Below are 18,489 nucleotides of genomic sequence, written 5' to 3' on the forward strand. Positions count from 1 at the left end.
GAAAGTGCTTCTGTTAGGGTACAATTTCTTGTATTTCCTTTAACACAACTGGTAAGTTTTGCATAAAAGATATTGCATATTTAATCCAAGGAGTTTTATCGTGCACTTCAAAGCCCTCAAAAGCCCACTCATTGTGCGTAACTAACATTTTGTCCTGAGAACAAAGATCTGCACCTTTACTTTATGTCTGTGGTTGGGGATGGAGGTATGGGGTGGGTAGGTAATGTCCTGAATAGTATAAATTCCATCTAGTATTCAGTAGGAAGCCACTGGGTGCCTCTCATTAGATTTCATATGATTAAATAACAAGTAATTCTATATAATATGATACAAGCACAATTTACTATGTAATTTTGTACAGAACCACAAATAAAACTTGATAAGCAAAGATCACAGCTGAATGAATAATGGCTCGTTCTAAGAATCATTTAAGGCCAGGAGTTCGAGACCAGCCTGGGCAACATAGAGAGACCCTGTCATTACATAAATAAGGGATGGTTTGTGGTCAGGCATGATGTTTGGGAGTTGGGAGTGTCCTGTGAGAGACTATATTCAGCAGTGCTCCTACTGTGGAATTTCACATAGACAGCTGTTTTTCTAAATGGCCCTATTCCTAGCTGCAGTCTACTCATAAAACACAGGAAGAAAGGCAATTCCTCAGCAACTCTCATATGGAAATATGACCGCTTTGATTCACACACACAAGACTCTTGGCATACTGGAGGAAGGGCAATTAATCTTGGGCCCATTTTGCAGAAAAATGGTTTCTGCTTTAGTTAAGGTGGCTTTCCTCCAAGGCTGTGGTTGCTGGTGGTGCCAAGAATATTATTTCTTGGACTACCTACTGTGTGTTAAACTGACTTTGTTCTCAGGATATTTCATATGTGACAGACACAGGAGGCTCCTCATGTGAATCCACAGCCAGTCACATGAGGTGCCTCTTTAAACATGGTTCCTTCCCATTGCCTCTGGACACAGCTCAATCTGCAGTGCAGACACTGTTGAGGAGTTCTCACCTGCATGTTGCCGCCCCACTGAGCCTTTCCTTCCAACAAAGCGTCCAGGACAGCCCGGCTGGGCTCCTCAGCAGCAGGGTCATTCCCACTCACCACGTAGTAGGAAGACCGCACTCTCTTGAAAAATTCCACATCAACATTCTTACTATTGCTGTGGTTAGGAATGTAGCACAGGTCCAAATACACAGGGAGGCCTGGGGGCACAGTGGAGGACTTGGTTGCCTTGGTAGTTCCTGGTCCTTGGGTAAATAGACAAAGACAAAGCAAGGTCATAGCAAGGTGAAGAGACCATACATCCGGCACATGTTCCCTATTCAATCACACCTTCCCTACTCAATCACAAGCAGGTCCTCTGGGACATGCAAAGTGGTGACAGCATTTCCATCTCCCTGGGAATCTGTCAAGGGCATTTGCGCTAGCAATGTGACAAAACATAACATGGTTGTTTACCATCTCAATAGGAGAAGTGAAGAATGGGATGGTTTCCCTTTGTGGACAGCCAACATTAGGAAGCAAGAAGAGTTTGAAGGCCTTTCCCAAGATGGCACTAGATATAATACCCCTCCTAAAGAAGTTGCTAATGTGCTTCTTTGTTTGATAAGTGATCTAAGAAGTAGATTTTAAAAGTCAAAAGAAAACATCTGTATTTGGCAAAACATAGCTAAGTTATCTTAGTAATCCACTTTAGCGTCTCATGATTGCAATTTTGTCCACAGCTGGATATTATACCCTAACGTTCTACTTAGTAAATAGTTTTGATCTTAACCCCATATGATTTCCAAGGCCCTCAGCACCTCAGTCTCACTCACAAACTGATGAAACACCATATTCTCTCCTTAGCACAGTATTCTGAAAACTGATACTTCTTTCCCTAGACAAGGCTGGATGCCGAACTTGGGCAAAGGACGGTTCAGAAAGACCAGGCTTTCTCTAACTAATCAGGACATATCAGACTGCAACCAAAACCCCCAGTCAAATCACAAAGGCCTGGGAAAACTAACTTGTTCCAGTTAGGAAGTTTAAAGCTTTTGAAATGTTAATAGAACTAGTATTTTGAGGCAGTGGTTCTTTAGCCTGACTACATAATTAGAATCACCTCGGACGCTTAATACTGACACCCAGGCCTCATTCTCTAGAGTCTGACTTAAGTAGGTTTGGGTTGGGGTCTGGCACTACTGTCTTTTAAAAGCACCCCAGGTGATTCTAACATGCAGCTGGTTTCATTGCTGTAAAGCCAATTAAAATACCAGCTAGATTTTATGTGCTTAATCCTCTTTCTCCATAGGATATTTAAAGACTATCATCCCAGATTCAAAACCACCAGCTAATTCTATCAACTGTCCAGTTTTACTTTTAGAGGGGTGAGGGAGTGGTGAGAATCAGCCAAAGTAATAATTGGATAAGCGAATTCATTCTATGAATAGATCAATAGGTTATTTTAATGAATCTGAGCTGAAAGCCCTCAAAATACCCAGTGGGGGCCTCCTAAAGAATTCTGACTTGTAGTAGAAGTTTGTGAGTTACAGTCCTTCCAGTAATTAAACATGTCTGCAATTTCCCCCTCTACTTTAAATCACTACCATCAACATCAAATGAATATTGCTCACAGAAGCACAAACCAACAGAACCGCTGAAAGTTGGCCCAGGTTTGCTTTAAAAGTCAATTAGTACTGCAACTTTGCCTTTGTAGACATCTAAAAGCATCTCCAAAATAAATGAAAATTAACTCATTTTCACTTATTTTAAATTACCTCTTTAAATGTCCAAAAAGTTTTTTTTAAGAAGTCAATTGTGTGGGCTAGGATGTATATGTTCTGGCAAACTTGGGAGTAAATTTCAGTTGGTTTTATCCGTTTAAATGGATTTCATGTTTTCTCCCTAAGTGCAGGTCAGTTGTCAACTCTTTCAGATGAAAGGGTTAATTATCTGGTGGTTTTTCATTCATTTTAAACACGAAAAAAATTCCGATTATTTTCTATGTGCATGTAAAAAGGCCAAATGTGCTGAGAACTGAGTCTTAAAATTGATACTCCATATTGTTTCAAGTAAAAACTTGTAGTTTTAACAAATCTAAATCCTAAAGTGTACTTAATTGGAGAGCTGCAAAGATTACTCTATCAGATTTTCCCTAATAAATCAGGGCAATGTTACTTAAATTATGTTGTGCCTTACATGTTTGGGTCCATTTATATTACTTTGCGAATTGTGATCTAAAGTCTCTGAATAATTACCTAAAGCAAATAAAATGTATGAATGCCAATCCTTGTGATTGATGTGAAGCAACAAAATGAAGCAGTACTGCAGAGACCAGTTCCATCAAAAGCCCAGGTCATTACTGAGAACATGATACATCTGGGAATCATGACCAAAACATGAATGATCAAAAATCAGGGATATCTGCTCTTGCCAAGTGGAATTTCATTTGCTCATTTATTTTTGAGAGACAGGGTCTTGCTCTGTCACCCAGGCTTGGAGTGCAGTGATACATACAATTCTGGCTCACTGCAGCCTTGACCTCTTGTGCTGAAGTGATCCTCCTGCCTCAGCCTCCGAAGTAGCTAAGACTACAAGGATATGCCACCACACCCAATTAATTAAAAACATTTTTTTGTGGAGATAGGGTCTTGCTATGTTGCATAGGCTGGTCTCAACCTCCTGGGCTGAAGCTAACCTCCCCCCTCAGCCTCCCAAAGTGCTGAAATTACAGGCATGAGGCCATGCACCCAGCTTCCAAGTGGAATTTTAATCTGAAATAGCATTGAGTCTCTACTAATGAGGCCATGGGTAAGAGAAGGGTAAGAAAAGAGCCATCAATGTTTTTCTCTCAATTTTCACTGGATACTCACTGGTCACCTGAAATTATAGTACTTTTTGGCTGACATGAAAATGGAACACTGCCTTTAATGAGGATTTATCTCCAACCTGGTGATGTTTTAAATAAAAATGTAATAATTTTTAATTTTAAAATTTAATTTTTTAAAAAAAGGACTCTAAATCTTTGGTCTAGACTGGTCGATCCAGTCTTGGTGTGAAACCTCTGGTTCTCCTTAGGCCTTTAGGAGCTCCTGGCCTGTGTTACCCTGCTGGATTCTGGGGCCAGCATGGCTGAAACCAGTCTTCCAGAAGCATTTGAAAGATACATCCTTGGTTCTGAAGATTTAGAACAGGGCTGTAGTTGCTGTGTTCCAAAATGGCACAAAATCAGGAATTCCATGTGATGAATCACGGCTGCTTTGAACCATACACTGAGCTATTTCCAAGCCTTAAGGCCACACTGGACTGAGATATATACCTTTGGGCAGAGGAGAAGAATACAGGGAAGGTAAAGCATCAATTGTGCTCCCTCATCTTCCCAGTACAAAGCCAAACAGGGAAATATAAAGGTTGTAAATTAAGTAGAATGGTTGTGGCATATATCCAATGCCCGGCCTTCTCAACCTACCTGCAGTGGCAGTCTTGGCTGACTTGGATGCAGAGGCATTGGCAGCATTCTTGGTGTCCTTGTCCTTCTCTTCCCCACGCGCAGTTTTGACCTCAGGAGTGGTGGTGGGTTTTGCTGCCTTTTCCACAGATTCTTTCTTCTTAGGAGAAGCCACCCTGGACACCTTATCCGAGGATTCTTTCAAGCCCCCTGGTTTTGGTGAAGCTGCCAAGGGCTTAGACTTCCCGTCACTCTTTTTGACAGGTGAAGATGACTTGGTTTTTGTACCTGGCTTTTTGGTTTTGGTCTTCTCTTTCAGATCTTTCTTTAGAGCTTTGCCCAGGTTCTGCTCAATGGCCAAGGCCTCTGGGTCCACCATGGACACATCAGGATGGCGTGGCGAAGGGCTGCGGTCTTGCACAGGAGCTGGAGGTGGGTCCATGTGTTTGTACGTGACAGTTTTATCTGTGGGGATGGTTTCCGACTCGTCTTCAGAGTCGATGTTGGCATCAGCCGTGATGGAGGGGCACTCTTCAGTCTCCGGGGGAACATCAGAGTCGGTCTGGGATGGGGCCGACTCGCTGACTGAGGTGGGAGGGGTTTCATCACACTGTCGGCCCTGTTGCTTTCCTCCTGGAGGCGGTGGGGCTCCCCCTGATTGAGTGAGGGGCTTTTCAGATTCTTCAGTGGGCTCTTCGCTGGCAAACCACTCAAGAGGATTGGGATTAATGAAGGAGGGCGAAAGCTCTGTCTTGGGGTGCTTGTATTCACAGGAGGACACGAGGCATAAATCGACATCCTGGCGGGCTTCTGAGGGGGACTTCTTTTCTGCAGTGTAGCATAGGTCTGAAGTCTCGTAGGAATATGTGGATGCCTGAGGGGTTCTAGTGATTTTCTCTGTAGTCTCGTAACAGTATGTGGAAGTATCGGGGGTTAGCGTCGTCTTTTTAGCTGTCTCATAGGAGTAACTTTCAGACTCAGGGAAACCGGTAATTTTCTCAGTGGTCTCATAAGAGTAGCTGGGGTCCCCAAGTGTGTGGCCACCATCCTCAGAGTCATCATAGCCATTGCTGATGTCATCCAGAAGCCTTCTAGACCTCTCAGTCTTTTCATAGCTGTAACCACTCACTTCAGGGGGGCTGGTGGTCTTTTCACTTATGTCATATGAGTACCCACCCTCTTCAGGGGTCCGTGTGGTCTTCTCAATAATTTCATAGGAATAGTCACCATCTTCAGGAGTCTTGGTGGTTTTCCCAATGGTCTCATAGGAGTAGCCACTGTCACTTGGGGATTTTGTGGTTCTCTCTATCTTCTCATAGTAATAGCCGCCCACATCTGAGGTCCGGGTGGTCTTCTCATAAGACTCGTAGTCATAATCTTCTTCATCTGGGGACCTGGTTGTTTTCTCAGGCTTTTGATAGGCATAGCTAAAGTCACCAGGTGTCTTCCCTCCACTGTCCTTCTCCAGGCCAGGTGTGGCCAAATCTCTATTCAAGGCTAGATGGTGTTGCATGGTATCAAATAACACTGAGGCACGGAAGCCATAGGGCTCTGCGGATGCTGCATCTATGGGTGGAGAAGAGGAAGTGTGGCAAGCTGCTATTTTCTCTTTGACTGCAGAGGTAGAATCTGAAAAAGTAGGTGAATATAAAGGAGAGGACTCTCGTGGGGTGAGTGGAGAGATATCAGATTTTGGAGAGAGCTTCTCTCCTTCCAGACTTTGCACTTTTTCGGAGGTGAGTGAGGCATATAAGGACATATCTCTTGGAGGAGCAACATCAGATAGAGTATCTTCTTGGAGAGGAGACGCGATCTGAGAAGGGGTATGAGCAGAAGAGGTGGATGGGGAGGCCTCTACCTGAGATACTGAGATGAGCTCAGAAAGATCATTATCTTGGGTATAGGACGGCTCCTCCATAGGTGGTATCTTATGTGATAAACTGGAGTCCTGCATGTCAGAAGGACTGTAGTCCACTTCAGTTGGCCCATTTTCAGTGATGTGAAGCACACCTGCACCCACTGTAGGATGATCTGGAGACTGTCGACTGAAGTCCATAGCAAGGGAGTGCTCAGGAGATTCTTGGCCAAATTCAATAGACATTGAGGACTGTTCAGATCTGTGATCTTGAACGGGTGTCCTGGACTTTGCAGTTTTAGGGGAGAAGTCTGGTGGAGAAATTGACATCGGTCTTGGGCATTCTTCTTTAGATGGAGACATTTCTGTTTCCTGGAATGTGGTAGGTGTTTGCACAACAGACACTGAAAGGGAGTCATCTACTTCTGTGGAATGTGGGGAGCCAACCTCAGCATGCAGAGAAGGAGACACATCATCTGTTGTTGGCTCTGGAAATGAGCTCGTAGCCACCGAGGCTGTGGACACTGAGGCCACACCCTCCATATGAGAGTATGTGTCTTCTGCTACACCCTCATCAACAGGAGTAGCTGACTTGTCTGAGACAGTACCTTCAGAAATGGACATCTTAGTGTCTTCTTTAAAAGATCCAAACTGACTGACATCTATTTGTGTGGGAGAAACATCTCCTAATTTCCTTTCATCCAGAGCCAGTGCTGGTTGAGAACTCGTGGCTTCAACATCATCAGTTTTCTTTTCTTGGCCAAAGTCTTCTTTTATTGGTACAAAGTCTGTGCTTTTCCCTTCCTGTTTGTCTTGGTAAAGACTAGTGGAAGTCATTTCAGAAACTGGACTTACTTGGTCTGGAGAGCCTTGTTTTTCACTCTTTTCTTCAAAGGGGCTTTCGGCACCTCTGCCAGAAGCCTTGTCATCAGCACTTAGAAAACTTTCATAGGCAGACTCGGATCCAATGAGGGGCGGGCTGCGTAAAGGAGACAAAACTTTTTCAATAGGAGACTCTGAGTCAGGCACGGGCTCATCCATGGGGCTTACTGAAGCTCTTTCACTCTCATCTTTGGCATCACTGAATTCAAAACTCACTGGAACTGCTGGTGGTTTTTCGATGACTTCTGTAGGGAGGTGACTGGATTTCTCATCGGTGGGAGATTGATAGTAAGGTGTGTGACCAGCACTGCCAGTCATGGACTGGGATGGTGACACTACTTCCAGAGTCTTGTCCTCAGGACTAGCACAATGTTCTTCAACTACTTCTTGGGTCACCTCAGGAGACACCGGGGCTACTTCTGCCTCTGCAGAGACTTTAATCTCATTGGGCGTCAGAGAGAAGTTCACACTACGTTCACCCAGGGGGGTCTTTTCTAAGGGTGATGGTGGAGATGGACTCAGGGATGGGCTCTTTGATGGGCTGAGCTTTTCACCTGAAACAGCTGAGATGGTATCTTTGATGTCCAACGTGGTGCTGGCTTTCACTTCAGAGCAGTAAGCATCACGTAGAGCAGATCTGCTGAATTTGTCTTCCTCCATGGAAGAGGGTGGTGATATGGTAGAGGCTGAAGCATTGTAATCCTTGCCATCAGTGGCATCTGTTTTTGATCCTTCAGAAAATCCGTTGAGTGGTGTAACATCAGCAGGTTTAGAGTATTCCTGAGAATACAATGAAGACTCGTATTTGGTGATATTTACGAATTCCTGAGAAGGGGACTCCGTCTCTTCATTGTTGGTCTCATCGCTCATCACATCTCGAGGGGTAGACATCTCATCCATGGGGGTGGGCTCACTGGATATCTCAATTGTAGACTGAGTGTAGCCAGAGGTGGCAGTGAATTCCTCAGGCTGGTCTTCTCGATTCTCCTCATCAGAAGCGGTGGCCTCGCTCTCTGAGCCTCCAGGTAAAGTCTCATCATGAATTGAAGATGCAGGTTCTCGGCCAGGAGACTGGGCTCCTGGTTGCTTGGTTGGTGTGGTGAGGAATCCATACTGCTCCTCAGCACCACCAGCCTCTGCAGCCTTGTCGACCACAGCCATCACATAGTCTTCAGCTTCCATTTTTTCTGGCTCATATTCCTCCTCTCTGGCATCTTCAGCTTTGTCCTCCTCATCAGCCTCCTCCTCAGATTGTTCAGCCTCTCCTTTCTCAATGGCCTCATCCATGTCTTCTTCGGCTCGGTCGTCCCCACTGGCCACAGACTCCCTCTTCTCCCTGATGTAGGCATCAGCCTCCGCCTTGGCACTTTCCTCATCCTCAGTGGGGCTGTGCTTAGAGGCACTCACACATATGTGTTCCTCCCCATCCTCTTCTGGCTCCTCAGCCTCCTCAGTTTCTGCCTTCTCTTCATAGTCTCCAGTCTCTGAGGATTCTTCAAACCCTGCTCCTTCATCTTCAAATTTTTCAATGTCGTCTACTCCCTGCTTCTCGACGGGCTCCAGCTCCTCAGGTGTCTGTTCACATTCGCCTTCCCCTTCAGTGGTGGTGATTCCCTCATCAGGGGACTCGGCAGGACCTTTGGTGACTTCTGTCTCCTTCTGGATGACGTAGGCTTCGACTGGCTCAGTTTCCTTCAGTTTCTCTTCATCTTCGATTAGCTCCAGCTGAGGCTTGATGTCCTTTGTTACATCGACCTCTTCGGCCTTTAACTCTTCAAAGTCCTTGGTTAGATCCTCAGGAGATGACATAAGGGACCTCTCAGCTTCGAGTTCTTTGGCAGGGCCAGTGGCCGCTATTCCAGCTGCCGCCACCACGGCGGCTCCAGTGCCGACAGCTGCAGCGACAGCCTCTGTGGCCTTGCCTTCCTTCTTAACGACTTTTATTTTCCCCTTCTCCTTTGGCTTCCCGGCGGCAACAGAATCTTTCTTGACAGGCTCTTCCTTCTTGGGTACTTTTGGTTTTAAAGCAGCTGGTTTTTTTGCTTCAGAGAGAGGAGTAGATGATTTCTTTGCGTCTTTAGGGAGCTTCTTAATTTCTTTTTTGGGCTCCTTTTCTTCCTTTTTCACTTCCTTCTTCTCTTCCTTCTTAACTTCCTTCTTGGCTTCCTTCAGCGGTGTTTCCTTCTTAACCTCTTTCTTGGGTTCTTTTTTCTCTTCTTTCTTGATTTCTTTTTTGACTTCTTTTTTCACCTCTTCCTTCTTTGGTTTTTCCTCCTTCTTGATAGGTGTTTTGTCTTCCTTTTTAGCCACTTCTTTCTTTGGCTTTTCCTTCTCCTCTTTCTTGTCTTCAGGCTTTGCCTTTGTTTCCTTTTTCACCGTCTTCTCCTTGGCGGCTTTGGGTTTGACATCTGTGGCTTGCTTCTCAGCCACCTCGGCCTTCACTGGAGATGGCTCTTCTTTGCTGGGAACCTCCTTTTCGGTCACTGAAGGTTTGGTCTCTGTTTTTACTGGCTTGTCTTTTTTCACTGTTACCTTTTCTTTGCTTTCAACTTTGGGTGGCTTTTCCACGTGATTCGCTTTTGTGACCTCAGGGGTTTCTTCTTTTGACTCCTTGCGCACGGATTTGCTAGGAAGTGGTTTTGTGGCTGGCTTCAGACTTTCTCGGCTATCAGCCCTCTGTTTCAGTTTTGTTTGTTTCACCACAGGAGTGGGCACCTGGCCAGTGAGATCCTTTTGGGTGGCCAGTGGCTGCTTCAGAAAGTCTAGATGTTTGAGTTTTTCCAGTCCTTCCAGGATGTTGTATTGGGTGCTGTTCCCAGGAAACAGGACTCGGATGATTTTTTCCGCAGGGTTTGCTGGATGCCACACAATCAAAGATGAGACTGAAGTTAAGTAGGAAATCGGGAGATCTACTTCTTGACCATTAGGCAGAATGAGTTCAGCCTTGTCTTTGTTGGTGCCAGTCCACTGCTGCATAAAATACTGCATTTCCTTGCTGCTCTTGACTGGATTAAGCACATACATCTCAAGTTTACCCACTCCCATTTTTTGGAAAAGAATGACAGGATCAATAGTATTGCCTACACTTCTAAACAGAGGTTCTGGTTTCATGGACAATTTGTTTAGGTACTGGAGAGTGAAGCATGCTTCTTCTATGCTTCTCTTCATCTTGATGTTTGGCTCTGGATTTTTGAGATTTTCAGGTACATTGAGAAATACAACTCCTAAGTCAGGGGAGATGAGGTTTTTCATCCAGTCACTATTTGTGGTGGAGCCCTGGGACTGTTCTTCCTCGAGCTCTGCAATTTTCCGCTGTAGCATGCTGTTTATTCCAGGCAAATTGTCATCCCCAATGTGGGTGAGCAGGATGGAGTCCACTCGGTCTAAGTGTCGGATGAGCTTCCAGAAGCAGGATTTTCTCTCTGATCCGCCATTGATGAGCATATTGAAACCATTCACTGCAAACAAGGCAGAATCTCCCCTCCCTCCTGGAAAAATATAACAGCAGGGCTTGGAGAGCTTCAGAAATCCACCCGATGTGGGAGGTTCCAGGATGTCAAAGGGAGATGGGACTTCCACTGATTCTGAGAGATACTCAGTAAACTCAGAAAGTCCTTCCATTTCTGGCAAGATAGAAGCTGAATTGAGTTTAATATTGATGAAGTCTTGGAGATTGTGTCTGTCAAGATTGGAGTTTTTCCAGTCCCCTTCTTCAGGACAGAACAGGGTTAAGCTGGCTTTGTTGGCAGGATGGGTGGTGCTTAGTAACTCCCCGATCTGGGTTTTAAAAAAAGAAAGAAAGAAAGAAAAGGTGTAAGTGATTATCATCACTGATCCATCATCTCCAGCTATAACTATGTGTTATAGGATCACAGGATGCACATAGGACCAGTTTCAGACATGCACTCATGTAGCGATGCTGGTTGCTTAAATGCTAAAATACTTCCCTACTAGAAGGTGAACAGCCCTTTGTCCTGAGCCCCACTACTACTGGCCTCTACCTCAACCAGTACCCACTCACCCCAGCACCTCCCCAAAAACCCCTCCACCATCTATTCCTGCCCAGCAGGAGAATGCCAGATCTCTGCTCCAGTTCTAAGACCAGTGACCACCTGAGCAATTGGGGATTGTGCTGCAGTGGTTATGAAACACTTTGAATATTATCCCTAGAGTAAAGGCAAAGATGCCCTTTAAAAAACATTAAACTATATCAAGAGAAAGCTGTCTGAGTCATTTCACCACTAATAAAAAATGTTTTCTTTTATTCCACTAGACTTGGCAAAAAAAAAAAAAAAAAAAAGGCCTGATTGACACCTCAAAGAAATTCAGATTAACAGGGCACTTGTTGTGGCCTCCTTTTAGAATCTGTATGTAAAAAAGAAAAAACCTTGGTGGGTTTTTCCCCATAGGAGACAAGAAGTTATGGACTGCCTGTTACTACAAAAAATTACTGGTTTCTGGTATCAGTGCACACTGATTAAAACATGAGGGGGTCACCCAGAAGATTCTCTGCAGATACAAATGCTTGTTTATTAAAGCCATGACATTAAAGTGGTTGGATAATTATAAAAGCCAGTGGCCAAATCTGTTCCCCATTTGCTCATATTTAACTCCACAGTGAGCCACTCTGTTCTCTTACCGCTCCCATTCTTTTCAGGGCAAGTTGGGTGTGAGCAGCTGAGATCAAATGTGGCTGAAACATTTTTCAACACATTGTTAAGTACTTCCCAAGGATGTAAACACAGAAAAGCAAATCAGGACCAAAACAGAAATTGTGGTTTAATAAAAACACTACTTTCTCTCTCACTCCATATTGTGGCCACATATTTCATGGTCTTAGCCTAGCAAATTAGTGATGGAGAATCATGCCATCAACTCCAATCTTCTTTCCGTCTCAGTAAAGCTCACAAATCAGCTCAGAGTTTTGACTGAAAAGGGCTTTGTGTTCTGGATGACAAATGATCAAGGGGTAAAGCCAAGGTTTCATTTGGTCCAGGCATCCCTGACCCAGCAGGTCTGAACTCTTACTTTCCAGTATTAGATTAGTTTCCTCTGTCTCCTGGCTATCAGCATTCTGAGGCTACTATTATGAATGTTTGTAAGAATAATGTATAGAATCTGAATTTTCCTGTATTTGACTGCAACACTGCAGTAAAATAGTCATTTACGTTTTGTTAGCATATTAGTCCTAAGCATAACATTTTATGTAGAGGGTCGCAAAATAACAAAATAATAAAACTTTGTTGTTTTTCTGTGACTTCACAATTTTCTATAAAAAGGATAAGAATCAACTCCATGTTGGGAGCTGAGAAAAGTGAAAAAGCAAATGGTAACCATCTTTGGGTGGAGGGGACAGGCATCTTCGCTCCAATGATTTGCTGGCCAATGCAAACACAGGGCATCAAATATGCCTTCTTGTACAATAACTGGCAGAGACCCTCATCACAATCATTGTAGCACAATTAAAAGTCTCTAGATCCCAATTTTCACACAGAGCACTCACAAACTCTTCATGTTTTATAATACATTTTAGGAGGCAAATTTAGGATAACTGCTGAATCTTTAATAGTGAAATTTAAAAATTAAGTTTAGTTCATTTTAATTTTTGAAATTTCACCCTAGCTGAGAGGTGTGGCAGCCAAGGGTATAATCCAGCTGTTAGTAGGGGGCATTCAATCACTAGCTCTTTTCTATGTAAAGTATGTAATCCCCAGGTTGAAGCAGAAGGTAGAAAGACTTAAGGAATATCTTCCTACTTTTCATCTTTTCACCTCTATCCAGAGAATTTCTATGAAATGCAGGAAATGACCCCAAAACAAAACAAGATTGCACAGAATTCTGAGAAGTCAGAGGTCATGAAAGATAGCCAAGAGACACTGGTGAATGAACAACCGTGATGTACAAGGCAAAGCAGAAAGCAAGCCAGCATTGCTTTGACAGGTTTCTTTCTGGAGATGGAAAATCTGGTCCCTCCGAAGAAACAGCAGCACACTCTGAATGATGAGACAAGAATGCAAAGACAGGACTGGACAGAACCCTCAGTCGTAAAACAGACAGATGGAATTGGGCAGAGGGAAGAGGAGGAAGAACAACTCCTACATCCTTGGAACTACACAACAGAATGAAGCCTGTGTTTTCCCCCACAGCCTCTTTCCAGACCTGTGGGCCAACAAGCAGAGTAGAGAGTACCTCAAGGGCAAAGACAGGATCTTAAGAGTGGCCAGCCCAAGGCAGCACCCAATCAAGCTTATTCAATGAATAGATGAGAACCATAAGGAGGATCCAACAATGTTAACAGTGGGAAGGAAGCTTGTGACTAGTTCTTAGACTTGGAAACTGAGGCTTCTTCTGAACAAATTGGGAAATCATCATCATGGTAAATGGTACCTATTATAACCCACTACTCTAAACATATCTGATAGCAGGAAATATATCTTCTGTATCTTTGTATTTTAGTTATCTTTGTTTCCTCAACACATAATCAGGCTCAGGAGATGTTTGTTGATCTGTGTGCCAAACTTGGCCGTTCAACACATGTTGTCTTCCTGGAGTGGGTGCTTCAGATGTAACCACACTGAGTGCCACCCTGGTTCTTGCAAAGTTGGATGACAGATGCAACTGGGAGGAATATGCTTTGGGACAAAGATAATGTTTTTTGTGAATTACTTTTTCTGATTAAATGCAGGCATACTGGAAGAGGAAGGAAGATATAATAAATAAATGGTTTTACTGCAGATGATATTAATGAAACAAGATTTGAATTTCTAAACCATGGCCTGCTAACTACATTTCCTTTTTGATTAGGTTACTTGCGTGGCTGATGAGGAAATACAGTAGACAGTGTATCTCTGGGCTTTAGCAAGACATTTAATAGGATCCCTGAACAATGTGATAGCAGAATTAGGTGGATTTCCAGCCAGCCATATAACTAGTGCTGCTTAATGTCAGCCTGGAGGGAGGTCTATGATGGGCGGCCTCAAGTCTCATTACCTGGCCAGTATTCACTTGGATGAAAATGGTGAAGTCATGCGTATATCTGTGGATTGTATGAAAATGGGAGACAGCAAAATGTGGGATGGCAGAATTAAGGTATTTATAAAAGCTCTTGACATGGGGATGATGGTGGCTAAGTCATCTCTAACAGGATGGCATATTAAAGGGATAAATGTAAGGTTCAATAAACCAGCAGGGTTAACTACAGGATTGGGAGATGTGGCTTAACAATAATATCCATGGAAAAGACTCAGGGATTTTAGTTGATGGTCAAATGGATTTATCATGAAGCCAAAGAAGCTTAAACTTCAAGGTACCTTATTGGCATGGCCCTGAACTTAACTGTGTATTAATAATTGTTTCATTTTTCTTAAAAAAGAGCCCTTAAATTATATAAATTGTAGAGCCCCTCAAAGCCTGCATCTCTTCCCCATTGATATTTAATGGTGTATGGTGATGGTCAAAAGTCACTTTTAGACTTCTTTAATAGAAGATTGTACTGAAAACTATAGACATTATCGACTCTCACAATCCTAACCTGGTCAAATGACTCCTGAAATAGGGTGTCCAGTCTGAGTCATGACATTTTAGAGAAATTAGACCAACAAGCAAAAACCTGAAATAAGTCTCCCTTACTGGCTCCTTCCTCCTGGCCTCATGACCTCTCAACACTGGACCTGGGCCCCTTTCTCTTCTGAAAATATTTCTCACTCTAGGTCACATCATGTATCTTCTAGGCTTTAAATACCTCTAATATGCTAATGGATTCCAAATTAATATCTCTAGCCCAACTCTGAGTTCCCTGAGCTCTGTTCTCATAAATCCAACTGTCTGATTTCAAGGCACTAAAACATGACCAGGACTAAACTCCTGAATTCCCCCCATACCCATCCCATCTCCTCTTCTTTTTACATTTTAAGTAGAGTTGGATTTTTTATTTTTTTAAGAGACAGAATCTTGCTCTGTTGCCCAGGCTGGAGTGCGGTGCAGATTATAGCTCAGTGCAGCCTAGAACTTCTGGCCTCGCGTGATCTTTCTACTTTGGCCTCCCAAAGTACTGGGATTACAGTCATGGGCCACAGCACCTGGCCTTCGCCTCCGTTTCTTGACAGAGGAACAAGTTGGAAGGACAGCGAGCAGGGTTTTGAAGAACGGTGGATAAAAATTGAAGATGATTAATCTAAAAGGGAAAAAACTGGCAGTGTGGGTGAAGGGTATCTAAGACACTGTAGGTGGGAAAGGGATCACATCACTTCCTTGAAGATACAATGAGACAAATAAGGAAAAACTTTCCAACACAGAGACTGAAAAATGCCCCCAGGAGATGATGATTTCACCATCCCTGGATTTCAGGGAGGAGTGGGGTCAGCCAGACAATAGTACTGTCTGTTAGTTCTGGTTTTGTTAGTTGATCTCTGGTGATTAAGACTCCAAAACCCTGAAGCTCAAAGTGTACTGATAGTTCTATTTTTTCAGTCTATTTATTTTTAGCTGTTCTTATATTTTTTTAAAAAAGTATCATTTTTGTTTGTCCCAAATTGTGGTTTTGGTTTCCCTGGAGTTAACTAGTATATTTCAAGGACTGGATAAAAGGAACAGGGCTGGACACCAAGTGGTCTTCAAGGTCTGTTTGTTATTCAGTTACTCAACCCTTTTTCCAAGGCAACAATGGGCAATCCTAGCTCCAAAAGGCTGATAACCACTGGTCCAGTCCAGTGATTTTCAATTCACTTTAGCTGTGGCATCCTTTCTTCAAAGTCCACAATGTAAAATAGATAAAGGCTGAGTTGCTTTGGTTGGCGCAGGAGGAAGAGTGAATTTGACCCAATGTCCCTTGCCTTCCCCCACCACACTGACACCATTGATCTAGTCTGTTAGGGAAAATCCTAGAGATCCTTTTCAATATGTATTAACTGTTGCTTTTTCAAAAGTACCAGCATGGGGGTTTGTGGGTGGCGGAAGAGAACATGACATGATACCTGAGTATAATCAAAATGTGTGTCCTCCAGAACCTACCCCAATAAATATAAACCCTGGGGAATCTGCCCTTCCACGGAACTCGAGTTCTTCAGTTAGGGCAATTTTCTTTTTCTGTAGTTAGTGACAAAATCTGACACATGCACAGCCCATGGTGCTAACATTTTGCTTCCATAATCTAGTAAAAATGGATAAGCAGCAATCTTCATAACAACCTTATTTAAAGAAGGGGAAGGGGAGATATTATTTGAGATGCAAATATGCCAAATCGTGTTACTTCCTTATTGAAAATCTTGGCAATGACAAACACTTTTCTTTACATATTTCCTTTGCTTGGTTTTTCAGCAAAAAAAGACAAACCAATCACTTGGATAGAAACCAACCACTAGAAAATAACTACAGAACTGCACAGGAATGTGGAAAGTGCCCATGTGCATGCAAATGAGCTACAAGCAGGCCACTTAACTGCTCACCATGTCATTGGGCCCCTTCCAGCCTTCTGCAGCTTTCTGTCTTCCCTGAGGCAAGATGCTAATAATGTGTGTGATCCCAGAGCTACTAGACAAATGCCCACCTACCTGCCTCTGGGTACAACATGCACATGGGGACATAATCTTGCAAAAGATTCTGACATTATAGTGATCAAACAACAACTTCAGGGCAGTAGGCAGAGTGAGAATTGTAGCCCTAGCTTTGGAATTTCAATGCAATCGAACAGTGGCTTACTAGGCCTTTACCATGTGCAGGTGCAATGGATACAGAGATGAATGAGGCAAGATGCACAAACTCTAGTGGCCTTGGAGGAAGACAGGGCCAAAGCTTACATTTTGAAGTGGTAAAGATAAACCAACTGGGAGTGAGCTCTGAAGCCTCTGAGAAAGGAGCTGCCTGCCTGGGGGATCCCGTCCTGGTGTGTGTTTCAAGATGCAGATGATGCCACACCTTCTGAGAGCTGGGGCTTCAAAAATGTTCCTTTTCACAGTTTTGCATTCTCCCCTCCCCAGTTGCTGGAGAGTGAACATTATTATGCCATCTGATCAGTGTTTTTAAAGAAGCCTCCAGGTGACCCAGATGAAGTTGGGCAGTGTGCTTACAGTTCTTGCCAGTGATGAAAAGTATAAACAGAGCTCTCTCTGAACCACAGGGCCAAGGAAGATTAAGTGCAGAAGGACACGTGGCCCTTCACAGTACACGTGAGATGGACAAGCTGCCATCTCAGGAAGACAGTTTTAAACAGACTTGGTAACTCTTCTTATCAGAACATCCCTCAGTCCCTCCATGTAGAAATCTGCTATCGGCCACAGGCAGGCTCCAACCTACTATGGTGATGGGTCTGAATTGTTTCTGTAACTGCTATAAATATATAACCTAGATAAACAAGGTTCATTACTTTGGAAAGTTTCCCGTCCAGGATAAATTCCCAAGCAGAAATAAGCACATCAAAATCTTTGATCTCATTTGACCAAATACTGCTAACTTCACACAGTTTTCAACACTTCACATGTGTCATCTTTGAATAAGACACGCATTAGAAATACGAATGACCCAGCTTCAGTCCAGCTACTTTAGCCATGTTTTTTTTGGGTCACAGACGTGCCCCATTTTCCTACGTGCCTCCTTTTGTAGAGCCCTCTCTCTTTTGTGGGCTGTTCAAACAGCCCAAGTTCAAACATTGGGACCAGGCATTAAAGTAAGAAAAATCTGAAATAATTAGGCCTGGAAAAGGAGGTGCCAAAAGCCCAAGATATCTTTGGAGTATTATTTCAGAAAACATGAAACGTAGGTTTTCTTTTGGGCTCTGACATTTCAAGTTTCTCCATCATGTTTACCATCTGTAAAGTGTTGACTGTTCCAATCCCTCCCATCTATATCTCAGGCACATTAAGAATTATTCCAATTAATTGTAAATGAGTGCTCTAAATTATTTTGGCAATGAGCCACAAAAATAAAATATTTTGGATCATGCAATTTTGCTTATTTCAGGAGAGCTGTGAGTTTCCCTTCCCTTCTTCTTCTGTCTCCCCCAGTGCTCTCAAAGAGGAATCGAAGGCAACCAAGCCACTAGAAACACAGATATTCTCAGACATGAACCTACCTCTTGGTCGGTGAAAATCTCTATGAAGTTCTGGAAGGAGAAAGAGCCGGACTGGAGAATGAGCTCTCCGGTGTTTTCAAAGCACTGCCCGGTCAGCACGAGCAGTTTGTGTCGGGCAGCATCAGTGATCATTAAACGCACCTGCAATAAAGCACAGACCGTAGGCCCTGAGCCGCGGGCAGTGCTGCCGTCCCACCGCCAGGACAGGGCTAGCCTTCAGGGCCATGGGAGTTTATTACCAGCAAAAAGC

General features: G+C 43.6%; 1 protein-coding gene across 3 annotated transcripts in view; it reads right to left on the minus strand.

Moving 5' to 3' along the window:
* MAP1B (microtubule associated protein 1B) overlaps positions 1-18,489 on the minus strand; it is a 103,412-nt gene that overhangs the window by 4,747 nt on the left and 80,176 nt on the right. For 2 of the 3 annotated variants that reach the window (XM_023207947.3, XM_023207948.3), the window contains 3 exons: positions 18,240-18,380; positions 4,459-10,951; positions 1,017-1,255 (listed from right to left, as the gene is read on the minus strand). In XM_023207947.3, the coding sequence (XP_023063715.1) occupies positions 1,017-1,255; positions 4,459-10,951; positions 18,240-18,380 (6,873 nt within the window). Of the gene's footprint in view, positions 1-1,016; positions 1,256-4,458; positions 10,952-11,488; positions 11,540-18,239; positions 18,381-18,489 lie in introns of all 3 variants that reach the window. The other variant, XM_026454623.1, reaches the window with a different exon arrangement.

Source organism: Piliocolobus tephrosceles, chromosome 4 (genome assembly GCF_002776525.5).
Source record: "Piliocolobus tephrosceles isolate RC106 chromosome 4, ASM277652v3, whole genome shotgun sequence".
Classification (NCBI taxonomy): domain Eukaryota; kingdom Metazoa; phylum Chordata; class Mammalia; order Primates; family Cercopithecidae; genus Piliocolobus; species Piliocolobus tephrosceles.